This window comes from Chenopodium quinoa, unplaced genomic scaffold, assembly GCF_001683475.1.
Source record: "Chenopodium quinoa cultivar QQ74 unplaced genomic scaffold, ASM168347v1, whole genome shotgun sequence".
NCBI classification, from domain to species: Eukaryota; Viridiplantae; Streptophyta; class Magnoliopsida; order Caryophyllales; family Amaranthaceae; genus Chenopodium; species Chenopodium quinoa.
The window spans coordinates 7471200-7484508 of record NW_018743920.1 but is presented as its reverse complement, the minus strand read 5'-3'; the positions used below and the strand labels follow the sequence as shown (position 1 = coordinate 7484508).

Here is a 13309-nt window from a genome sequence, read left to right as displayed (position 1 = left end):
CCAAATATTCACCAAACAACCAATAATATCAACAATTCCCAACTCTTACAATCTCGCTCATAAAAATTATAATAATTAAGAACTTGAGCGAATCAAACAAACTTTGGAACTCTTTAACACTTGATTTTCTATTTTTTTCATTGAAACTCAAAAATTCTTGTTGTTTTGAACAACCTTCTCCTAGAACATTTGAACATTAAACAATTTTTTTTCTTTTTTTGCTCTTTTTTTCAACATCATGCTTTATTTTTTTCAAGAGAAATAATCTTTCAACAATCATCAAAATAAACCACAATCAAGAACAAACAACTTCTCAACACCACCCAAATTGTGCAAATAACAAGCACACTACAAACTCCCTCGCCTCATCACTCAATAATAGCTCCCCCAAGACAGGCTTGGGACTAGTAACCAATAGGCAAAATCGGCTTGTAATGTGGCTAATAAACAATAAAAAGTCAAGGCAACAACATGGGTAGCAAGAAGCTAAGGGAATAAATGTATCTAAAAACATCTGAAGGCCACCTAAAAGAACAAATGTCTTCGTCCTCCTCAATGTGCATAATAATGAGTAATACAAACATTACTCAAAGTTGCAAACCAATACTCAACTTCATTGACATACCAGGAACTAACACACAATTCTAACCAAATCAACTAGCCAAGCACCAAATCCACAAATAGTTGGACAAAATTGACTCATGTTAGGGCATCCAAGCAATCAAACATCAAATCATGGCTAACCTATCCATAATACTCATCATCATATACCAAGAATCATAACAATTTTCATGTATGGGGCACAGGGAAGCATGATTTATCATTCATTGGAACGTATTTTTGTACTTTTTTTTAAAGCAATACAATCTACCCTAGAAGGCAATAAAATCTATACTATGAAAGCAAATAAATCTAAACTAAGAACACCAAAGAAAATAAAAAGAAAAGGGAAAGAAAGAATGCCTATATATACAAGAAATTCCCCCCAAGCTAAATCAGACAATGTCCTCATTGGCTTAAAGAGAAGTTAGTAACCCAAGTGACTACCCCTTGTCATCAAACTCGTAGCCACCACCATCCCAAGCATCACAATTCATCACTTTGGTACAATTCTGGACAAAAAGGAAACAAAGTGTTAGTAGGAAAAGAGGCAAAAACGAGTCAGGTTCACTATTTCGCTCATAACTTTTTTTATACAAATGACAATGCAGTGATTCTAACTGCATTGGAAAGTAGACTTGAAGAACTTTCCAACGATAGGTCACACGCAAAATTTTTTTGAGAAGCGCAAAAGATATGACGTCTTGAAGTTGGCCAGTTTTGTTGTCCGGCTCTCGCGCCCGGTCGGGTGCCATTCGCCCGGGCGGGCGAAATTAACTCCTTTTTCGATCTTTATTCTCGCGCCCGGTCGGGCGCATGTTCGCTCGGTAGGGCGATATGTAGGCCAAAATCCTCTTTTCTTCCGCGCCCGATCGGGCAAGTCTCGCCCGGTAGGGCGATTTGTGGTCGCATACAAACTTCCTCTCGCGCCCAGCGAGAGCCATCTTGCCCGGTCGGGCGCGCTACAGCATTATGAGTCCGATTTTTTTCAATTTGCTCATTTTTCTCCACTTGTTCATCTTCAAACCCAAGCCCTACACAATTTAGAGTTCTTTCTATAGCATCCACTTCATTTTTCCATGTACTAGTTTTTCCTGTGGAAGATGCAACACAAAATACCGCCTCCAAGGGATCTTTAACGAGAGCTTAGGGCTTATTAGAAAAATTATTTACATCAATCACACCAATACTAAAGCGATTTTCCTCTAACATGGGGCTTTTAGGGACATTATTTAGATTAAAAGTAATATTATCATCCCCTACACATAATGTAAGTTTACCACTTTTCACATCTGTTATTGCCCCTGTAGTATGAAGGAATGGTCTACCCAAAATAATCGGAATATGCAATTCTTCCTCCATATCAAGAATAACTAAAATCAAAGGTATATAAAATTTACCTACTCTAACAGGAACATCCTCTAAAACACCTAAAGGGTATTTAACAGAACGATTGGCCATTTGCAGAGTAATATTGGTAGCTTTTAATTTACCCATATTTAATTTAGAGCTCACGGATAATAGCATAACACTTACACTAGCACCCAATCGCATAAAGCTTTATCAATCATCAGATTACCAATATGACATGGAATAGAAAAACTACCCGGATCTTTTAGTTTAGGTGGAGATTTATTTTGTAATAAACGATACGCCACCGCACCAGGATCTTAGCCATGTGTGGACCAAAATGGGCCCGCGAAGCCGGTTATCAAGCCTCTGAAACCGGACTCTTTCTTCCCTCTCGATTCCATCTATATCCCGAACCCGAACCTGAAATCTGAATGACCCGGAATTCTTTTCCAATTTTGTATATTAACTAATGGGGATACGTACGTAAAAAAAAAAAAGAAAAGGCAGTTTCATTATGGTAGTATACCAGCCACCCCGACCTAATTCATGATGAGCCCACCAACTTCCTGACAAGATGCCTACGGTTAAAAAGTAATGACAAAATTTCCCCCTTTTCCTGCTCCCCTCCATCTTTTAAGAGGCTGGATTCGAACCCAATTTTATTGTTCCATATTTTCCGTCTCCCATTTCTCCATTCTGTTTTTCAGTAGCACTACTTTCTGCAGTATAAGAAATTGTCTCAACCTCACTAATAGATCTTTTTCTGGTCAAAATTTCTTTCATAAATTTAGAGTATGCAGGAACTTGAGTAATTAATTCTGTGAAAGGAACCGTTACCTGCAAATTCTTGACAACCTCCAGAAACTTACCAAACTACTTATCTAGCTTACTCTTAAGATGTCTATTAGGGAATGGTAGTTTGATAACTGGTTTATGTACATCTCCACTCTTGTCTTGAGTTGTAACTTTCTTTGAAGTTATACCTTGCAATGTATCATCAGAAATGTTAGTTTTACCATGGAGCCCTGCAGGGCTAGTAACAACACTATTTGGGAAAACAAAATCAGGATTAGCAATTTTTGTAATGGTAGGTTCATCATCTTTGGGCATAGAAGGCCCATCGTATTTTGAACCACTTCTCAGAGTAATTGCATTCACGTGATCTGTAGGTTGTACTGACTGCGATGGTAGGGCTCCCTGCTTACGAGTTTGCAGAGTAGAGGAAAGTTGCGCAATTTGATTATCCATGATTTTATTATGTGCTAGGATCAAGTCAATTTGCGCATCTCTAATCTGCATCTGTTTTTGCATATTAACTAACATCGTTTTAATTTCTGACAAGCCAGAATCTGAAGGGGGAGTAACAATCTGTTGCGGTCTCTGATGTGGAGATTGGTAGTACCTCTGCTATGGTTGTTGTACCTGTGGTGGGGGGATTAAGCACATTTGTACCATTGTTTCGACATATTTTGGTTATTTTTCAACCCTGCATTGTAGGTGTTAGAGTATGGACTAGTTTGCTTATAGGTCTGAAAAGTATTAATCTTCTCAAGCGCACTAGTACATTCTTGCGCCTAATGACCTACAAGACCACAATTTTCACAGATTATTGCAGAGTTAGTACCAATAGCAGAAACATTAGCAACGAGAGATGAATTAGAATTATTAATACTATCTAGTTTTTGGCTAATAGCAGTCAATTGTGCTTGCAAAAAGGATATAGAATCGACTTGGTGTTTTCCCTTATTTGCAAATCCTCTGGGATTCCCATATTGGGAATTATGAATAGGTGAATAGCCATCTCTTAAACAACATTGCTCGCTATATTCACATCCAAATTCATAAATCTTCCGTTAGCTACAGAGTCCAAAATCATTCTTGAATTATATCCAAGCCCGTTGTAGAAAGCTTGCATTATCTGCCACTGTGCTAGCCCATGATGGGGGCATTCTCTCTCCAAATCCTTAAATCTTTCCCAAGCTTCATATAAAGATTCATCTGCTTCTTGGGAAAATTTTTGGATCGAACTCCTTAACAAAGCTGTCCTCTCTGCAGGGTAGTATTTATTATAGAAATTCAAAGCAAGAGTTTTCCAGTCAGTAATACCAAGTGCAATTCTATTCAATCCATTATACCACAATTTAGCTTTACCACATAAAGAAAAGGGAAAAAGAATCTCCCTGATTTGGTCTTGCGTGACCCCAGCTTGTCTAATAGTGTTGCAATATTGGCAAAAATCCAAGATGTGAAGATTTGGACCTTCACCCTTAGCTCCGCTGAATTGCTTCCTTTCGATCATAGCAATAAACTGGGGTTTAATCTCGAATTGTACCCCCTCGAGATTTGGTGTGGGAACAAGGTGTGGAAAATCTTTTAGGGACGGCTGCGAATAATCGCTGAGCTTGCGAGTTGGTTGAGTCGTTATCTCTGATTCTGGTTCTGAAGGAACTTCTGTGTCACTAGAATCAGATGGGGGTTCCAAAGGTGTATTACCTTCGGAAGTAACTCGTACCTGTCTAAAAAGGTTCTTCTGTCTATGAAAAGAACGTTCGATTTCAGGATTGAATGGAATGTAACCTGATCTAGAACTCTTGGGCATAAACACAGAACTAAACAGATAAATATGAGAAACTATCCCAAAGAACTTGCGTCCTCTGAGACTAAAGAAAATAATCTAGACTACAGAAATAATTAGGAATAATAATAAAACCGTTTCCCTGGCAACGGCGCCAAATTTTGACAGGCTAAAGTCGTATCACCAATCAAAAGAATTACCTAAGTCCTCAAACTAGAAGAAATAGGGAAGTAGCGTCGAATCCACAGAGAAACAAGTCTTTCTATTCCTAATTAATTAATATAATCTAAATTATCAAGTAACCAATTTGTTTTTAAGAGAATTAAACTAAGGAAAATAGATAAACTAAAGCAAATTAAACTAGGGGGATAGAAATCAATAAATCAAAGCCTAGGGTATAGGTTCACTAATAAATAAAATTACAGGGTAAAACACAACAATCAATTATCAATGCATCAATTAATCGGATCATAAAGGGCTTTCGCTACGTATTACAATCACAGAATTAATCTACCGGTATTAAATCGCACCTCTCGAATCTTGACTTAACCATTTATAAATTAACCTGCCTATTGAAACTAAGCCTAAACATCAATAATCATCTCTCGAATCTCAAATCAATATTGCATAACTCATACAATTAAACCAGCGCTAATCTAATTGCATAACATTAAATTAATCAATAGGAAATAAATCAAGCATTGACAATCAACAATAATAAATTACCCCTTCATATTATTTAGGATCCCCAAAATCCTAGACTCGTGCATAATTAAAACTAAACTAATCAAAGCAATTGAACAAAGCATAATAAATCAAAGTAATTAAATTACTGAAAATAAAAAGGGAAAGAAATCGTTACCAAAATAAACGGAAATAAAGAATTGCATAAAACCCAATGTGTAGAGAGAGAAAACAAGAGTATTAACTAAAAGCCTAAAACTAAAAAAACTAAAACTAATGAAAGACATCCCAAAACTCTCTTAACAAAAGCATACTTATACTTAGGCTAGAAAATCCTAATTAAAACAAAGTAAAAGTCGCGCTAATCTCCTCAGAAACACGCGCCCGGTCGGGCAGAGGTTCGCCCGGCCGGGCTCGCCTTCGGGCGAAGAGCTGCTTCTTTCCATCTGCCTCGCCCGGTCGGGCGCGCCTCAAGGCGAGGGCCTTCCCGGTCGGGCGAGCACTCGGGCATATGTGGACTTCTTCGATTGGGCTATTTTCTTGGCCCAATTCGCATTTCCTCTTTAGGTCTTTAAGACTCGGTCCATTGCCTCGGTCTCTTCTTCTTCGCCGAGCCCTTAATCATCGGTTTGATTGCTCCAACGCGGCCTTGGGCTTCGGAATGTGGTCATATGAATGTGATCCTACTCCAATGCTCGTAGTGGCTCAAATAAGTCACGGAAAACGCTCCAAATCTACGATATCCTATAAAACAATACCAAATCTACGAAAATACTAGAAAACACATATTAGTAATAAGAGTGGCTCTAAAGAGCCAAAAATACTAATATGACCAAGGGATGGGGTAAAATACTATATAAAATGAACATATCACCCGCCGGCGACGCCCATCTTTACCAATCCCCGCCGGCAACCCCGTCCCCACCTCGATGCCCCACCCAACTCCCTAGAAAAACAAAACCCATTTCTCTCCTCAAATCCACCGCTAGAAAAACCCTCAAATCCAACGCAACTCGCCATCAACGAAACCCATAAGTCAGCCCCAGCCACCAGCGATGTTGTCGGCATCAAAATCTAGGAAACTACCTCAAATCGCTCTTCACCAAACCGGAAATCACATCTTGATCAGCAACAATCTGAGTTCATCCTCTGCCACGCTTTTCCAACCAAATTCGTCGGGAACGAGAGCGCGAACAACAATCTGGCCTTTAATTCTTCGCCGGGAACGAAACCATGGAGAACGAAGAAGACAGAGGATCAACTTTAGGTTGTCGATTACCGTTGGAAGGAATCCTTTTTCGGTGACGAGAACGAATTGAAGAGAGTAGTGGTTTCTAGGGTTAGGGGAATAGTGATCGTTGAATGAAGATGTGGGGTTGAAGAATCAGCGGAGGTGGGGAGCTCGACGCGCCGCCGGCCAGGGGAAGGGGGGGTCAAGTGGTGGCTGGATTGGTGAGGGAAGGGGTTGGTTTTTCTTTAAAAAAATTATTTATAAAACTATTTTATTACTAAAATAAATAATTAATTAACTATGGTTAAAAGATTTTTATTAAAAATAGTTATTATCCTTGGTAATTGGAATATTTTGCATCATGTCCTTCATTTTAGCTCAATTAATCTAATAATAGTGATCACCATTTATTATGTTTTGCTTAAAATATTTATACAAGTAATTTTTTTTTTTTAATATTAAACCGTGAGACTAACCTAGTTTAGGGATGGCAACGGGTCATTTGGACCAAATTCGGATGGACTCGGATCCAGATCCGTTTTTCTAGCTTGGATCCAGATCCGACCCGGGTCCGTCGGGTCTGAAAAATAGAGACCTAGACCAATCCGACGGGTCCACCAGATCCGACGGGTCCACCGGATCCGGGTTTGCCTAATTTTTTACAAAAAATGTAATGTTCTTCCGTCGGGGGTTTATTAAGTTCAACCTAAATTAAAGTTATACAACTAATCTAAAAATACAAAGCAACCTACTTATACACTTGTCTTTTGAAATAAAAATTATAAACAATGAAAAAAGTACGATGTTACAAATGAGCGAGCGAAAAAACAACGATGATGTGTCCAATATGAGCATCCAAAATCCATCTTTTGAAAGAGCTAATCTTCATCACTACTAACATCATCAACCATTTTTTTTTTAAGAAAACATCATCTAACATTTTTAATAAAGAAACAAACAATATTAGTTTTTTTTATAGGAAAATTAAAAAATGGGTAAATGGATCTAGGTCCGGGGTCTGAGGGTTGGACCTGAATCCAAATCCATTTTTTAATAGTACCCGGGTCCGACCCGAATCCAAAATTTAAAGACCAATACCTGTAAAAAACGAATATAAATTCACGGATCCGGGTCAGGGTCAGATCCACTGCCATCCGGCCCATCCCTAGTCTTAGTTACCTAGTTCTGATTTGCTGGATAAGTTGTAAGACTTGTAATCGTTGATATTTTATTAATTTATTTAGATCTAATTATACCCCGTATTACTTTTTACCCCTTTGGAGCATTAGACTCTTTCATTGAAGCGAAGCGTTTCCCGAGTTCTTTCATTGAAGCGGCTCCTGAGCTTTCTCTCCTCCATTGAAGCGGCCCCTCTTTCTCTCCTCCATTGAAGCGGCTTCTGTGGTAAGATGTTATTTTTAATCGTTGACTTTAAATTTCACAATCTAGGATTCTTCTAAGGTTATAGTCGATTTAGGGTTCTTCTAAGGTTATAATTGATTTAGGGTTCTTATATGGTGGAATTTTGAACTAATAGTTATAATTACCGAAGTTGCGAAAGATGATACGAGTAATTTTATTGATATTTTCATGCGAGAAGAGTTTTATGTGATTTTTGGAGCCTGGGTTTGGATTATTTAACAATTTTTTTTTTTTTTTGAAACAATTTAACTATTAATTTAGATTAGTCAAGTTATGGAAGTTTATACGATTGATTATGTTAAGCGAATGTGATTTTCGGAGCCTAATATGGTGATTGAGTGTTGGTTAGGGACGGGCCTAGACCTAATCGTACAACTCTCCTACATAAAATTGAAATTGAAACCTCTATCATATTTTCACAATCCCTGATTATTTGACTCATCTTGTATATATACGATTATTCATTTTTTAGTTTTATCATCTAAAAAATGATTATACATGGTAGTCACTAGTCAGTTTATGTCGTGGTGTTTGCAGGCTGAATAGATTACTCCACAATATGGACACAGAATCTAACTGGGAAGACTATTTTTCCGGAGATATGCTCGAATTAATTCGTAATACTCCGGAAGAAGTAGAAGTTGCTAAAAAAGAATGTGTTAGTGTTAGTCCCTCTTTGATCAGGCATGTTGAGACTGAGAAGAGTTCGAAGCTATCAGATGTTCAAAAATATGTGCCTACTAGCTCCGATATTAAAGCACTAAATATAATTGAGTTTTTCTCTGTTATTATACAAAGGGATACAACACGGGGGGATGATCTTAATGATTTTGAAATTTATGGTCATATAAAATTGACTAATGATTATGGTAAAGAGTTTTTTCTCTTCAAACAAAAACATCGTCATCCAGTGACTGTCTGTATGATGGACAAGGGCCTTGCAATCCTTCCTAAATTCCAAGGCTACCAACCTCGATGGGTACCAAAATATTTTTGGTTAAAGTTGTATCTAAAAGACAAGACTCGGAATGTCACCATTGTCGATGCAGAGTATTTGTTGGATTTCCGGCGTAAGGTTGTTTATGACAAAGAACAATCAGTAATTTATAATAGTAAAGGTAAAGGGTACGGGATTGTCACTTTGAACTATACTGTATTCCGCTGTGCACTCTTTGCTCTAACGACTCTTGGAGTTTATAGGAATGGAAGTGGTATTGAAAATGATAAAACTGATGAAGTTGTGACTGTGAGTGGTAGCATTTCTGCCAGCACTCAGGTGGAGGGTAAGAGGGAACTTTCACGCGTTCTCTGTGATATATCCATGTCTTTGACCGTGAATAATGATGACACTATGCTGCCTGTGGTCGCTGTGCCAGCTTATTCATTACTTCGAATCAAACCAGACTTGGTAGTTAATGGTGAACGAATTGTCACTGGTAATGACACTTTGGAATGCAAACCTGAAGCAGATAATGGTCCATGTTGTAAGAAATTTATGGTGGAAAATTGGTGCATCTGTTTGGGAGTGTTTTTTATCCATCCATATCGTTGCCTTCAGGATGAAGATGAGTTTATTGGTGAGTTGATAAGCTATGATACTTATAAAATATTATATGAAGATGATTATGGGTCCTCGGATAGTGATGAAGAAAACCTTTTGGTTCGGGGAATTAGTACCATTGAGGAATCTCAACAAAAGAGGTATGATACTTTACATGATTTATTTAAAAGATCACCGGTTTGAGTTATGTCATGCATTTTTATTTTATTTTTATTGAGTTGTGTGTGTTCTTAATGTTCTTTGTTATCTTGTACTGTATCAATATAGATTGTGATTGTTTGAGATGAATAATAATTGCCTTGGGAACTATTCTTGAATTTTCAGGTTCTGGCCAAAACAATTTTCTCGAGAACTTGTTGAGGTTTTCTCTGTTTATGTTGGTTCTTTTAGTCCTGGATGTACTTTGAGTGTCTTTGGAACAATCAAGTATGAAACAATCAGCTTTGAAAATGAGTTTAAAGGTTATCTTATCTTCGAGAGAGAGGAGGTGAAACCTGAAGTAGTGTTTCCCTATAAGCCTATATCGTTGCTAAAGCCTTGTAATTGTTATGAGGCCGACAATGGTTACTTTGCTATGCATCTTGACCTGAAGGATGTAGGAGGGCGTGAAATCAGTAACGGGTGTATGAAGTGGCATATTCATAAAACACATAGGTGGTATGACAAGCGCATATGCTCTGTTGTTACAGGTGAACATGGTTTTGCTTGTGTGCATTATGTGATCTTCCATGAAGCAGTATCTGCAAGAGTTCGTGTTAGACTACTGTCTTTAAATTCTCCATTTCAAGTTTACGGGAGTATTTATGCTAGGTATAGCGAGTACAGGTGTTCTACAAACTACGAGAGGAAATTCTATCGGAGCATGTTGTTTAGAAAGGAGAAGTCGGAAGTTGTGGAGTCGTGTGGTCGTAGATCACCGGATTCTGATTATTATGCAATTGACATACCGTTGTCAAAAGATTTAGTCGCTGTACAATCTAGTACTAAACTGATTTTGGATGTGAAATTACATGTTCAGGGTGGAGGTAAAATTGAAGAGACAATCAGAGGTGAGCTAAAATTTGATCCTGAAGGTTCAACTATGGTATGTGCCAAGAAAATCGAAGGGCAAAAGCCACAAGTCCGTCATTTATTAGTAGTGGAAGTTGAGTGGAGTTGAATTATGGCCTTTTTTATGATATCTTAAACATTAATATATATCAATGTTTTATTTAATTTTTTGCTCCAAGTTTCTTAGGTTTATTTTGACTCTTTGCTTAATTCTGTATAATTGTTGTTTTATTACTAATTTGACAAGATTACTTCTATAACAGATAACATACGAAGTTTGTTTTAGTTTTCAAAATGTGCAAAACCAAATCTGATTATATGAATGAATTTGGCCGAATTAGTCAAATAACAACAGATGTTCATTGGCTTCTTATAAAGAGACACTCTACGGGTTTGAGTTCTTTGATCATTCTTTATATGATCACGGGAATATGCCTACATAAAATAAGGCCTTGTTTTATTTACCTTATTTTTTTCTAATTTCGTAAAAAAATAATATTTAAATAAAATAAGGTCTAATAAGTTTAGATATGTGTTAATTAGGTGAAAAAAATACACTCAAATGAGAAATAAAAGTTTCTTGTTGTATCCAACATAGGACAAGATTAATGAAATATTATTTCGTTATCAAGTAGAAGAAACAAAAGAGATTCAATTTACAAAAATACGTTATATTCTACACATTTGCCAATTCAATACTTAACATGACAACTTTATCTTCCAAGAGCCTCCAACTCTTCATAGAGGCTATTTCCATATCAAACTTTGTTTCCATGAATCGGTATACATTGTTCAGATCAAATTTTGCTAGCATGTTTGCTAAATAGAGTATGTCGACCCTCAGCAATAGTCTCCCCGGTAGCTTTATTCTTGAGCACGACAGTAGTTCCAAAAACAAACCCCTTCCGTCCCAAAAGCCTTGAGGTAACTTCTAGCTCATCCTATGAAATATACGAGTGTTAGTTGCTACTGAATCATGCTTTACACTGATTGTCTATTCTATAGGAAATTCTGATGTGCTAACTCCTAGTAATGAATCATACTTTTACACTGATTGTCTATCTTATGTATCTTATACTTTTAGGTGGTAATGAATGGTAACATAAATTAAAGAAAAACATCCACTTAAAAGGCTTTACAAAGAACATTCACTTATCAAGATTCCAGGCAATAAAGACTCGTTACCATCCTTAAAACAATGCCTGAACAATGCATATGTTGAACTTTATGAGTGCTAACTTTTGCCTATTTGATTCATATCTGTCTCACAATATGAGTAGATTATTTCTCATATAATCATATCAATCTATTAATATACAACCAGCAACCCAAATCATCGTTAGCATAGAAAGCAGAACATCATGTCATAAATTCACTTAACCAATGCTACCACACCAGCAACCACACAACTGATACAAACAAACATTTTGCAGATGCAATACCAACCAAATGCAAAAGTTCGATTTGAAAATTCCAGTCTCCCCCCCCCCCTACCTTAATACAGCCCTTTGAGTTGCTTAATATTCTCTAAAACCAGAGCAAATCACGATAAGCAACAACAGCAACGAGCACAAAGAGTCAAATGACACAAGCCTTATTTGTGTGGCACACCATAAAACTAAATGAACAAACCAATCTTTGGCTGCCCAATTTGATCTGGCACTGCTTGATTTCACCAGCATTTGCCCGAGCCAATATAGCTCATGTTAACATTCATAATGAAGCAAACCATCACAAGTCACTCATACAACAAACCAAAGTATGATCAGCATGATAAACAATAACAAGAAGTTCAAGAATTGAAGTTACACATACATCAACATTGGCAGTTGACACATAGGAGATAGACATGGTGACAGATACATTCATTGGAAGTCCTTCTCTGTAAATAACCACAGCACCAAGCTCATCAACAAGGTTCGCAATTGCGCCGGATGCTAAATTTCCATTTCTATCCTGGACCATTAAGGAATCAAACTATGTATTACTTATCAATTTTTAGCTTCTTTCTTGTTACAACATTTCAGCATTGAATCTCATAAATTGTAAAGATTGAGACTTCTTTGATGTATTAAGTTGCTCTAATATATGAATTACATAGAATTTCTGACATATCAGGTGAAATTCAAACTACAATTATAAATTTGGGGTTTTTTTTCCAATCAAAGTCGCTCCAAGATTATAAAAACAAATAGATAAAACCCAGAAAGTAAATTGAAATACCCATATAAATGAAATTATCAGTTGAATTGATTTGTACAAGAAAGAAATGGAGTTTTAATGAAACTTACAGTGAGTCTAGGGGGAACCTTGAATGAACAGACGACGAGTTGGGGCTCAACTCGGTCAACACTGATACCGCGTAAGGTGAAATCTTCATAGAAGCTGAAATCGAGGTGAGGACGATGAGGATGGACATCAAGTTTAGATACAATTTCTGATTCTTCCTTACTCGCTTCAATTGTTCCTTTCGCTTTCTCCATAGTTGCTTTGTACAGTTTGTACTGGTTACAAAGTAATTTGTAACCACTTAAGTCTTTAACCCATTACTTGTATTAGCTAACAGAGTAACAAGTAACGAATGATAAAAAGATGGTTAAATGGGTTTTATTTAATTAATCTAGACTAGTAGATACTAGATAGTAAAAATGGGGGTTGTGGTTGTTAGGTACATGCCGTTCAAGACCTTCTGGTGTATCTTGTGTTCAACTAGGTCGTGTTTAGAATGAGTCAAGAAACAATTGTGTTGTGTCAGGCTCGTGCTGATCTTTCATAAATGAAGCTCATGGTCTGACCCACATACTAGCTGTAAAGTTGTGTCGTGCTAATGAGC

At 37.1% G+C, this 13309-nt stretch overlaps 2 protein-coding genes across 2 annotated transcripts; one reads left to right on the top strand and one right to left on the bottom strand.

Moving 5' to 3' along the window:
• Nucleotides 1-7676: 7676 nt before the first annotated feature.
• LOC110688312 lies at nt 7677-10761 on the top strand. Its single transcript, XM_021865050.1, has 3 exons — nt 7677-7847; nt 8403-9566; nt 9751-10761. Exons 2-3 carry the CDS (start codon nt 8425-8427, stop codon nt 10583-10585), a joined length of 1977 nt encoding a protein of 658 aa, XP_021720742.1. The 5' UTR covers nt 7677-7847; nt 8403-8424; the 3' UTR covers nt 10586-10761.
• Nucleotides 10762-11071: 310 nt separating this feature from the next.
• Nucleotides 11072-13054, bottom strand: LOC110688311 (acyl-coenzyme A thioesterase 13-like). The gene is made up of 3 exons (XM_021865049.1): nt 12768-13054; nt 12292-12432; nt 11072-11417 (listed from the first exon to the last, which is right to left on the bottom strand). Exons 1-3 carry the CDS (start codon nt 12957-12959, stop codon nt 11274-11276), a joined length of 477 nt encoding a protein of 158 aa, XP_021720741.1. The 5' UTR covers nt 12960-13054; the 3' UTR covers nt 11072-11273.
• Between the last annotated feature and the right edge of the window lie 255 nt (nt 13055-13309).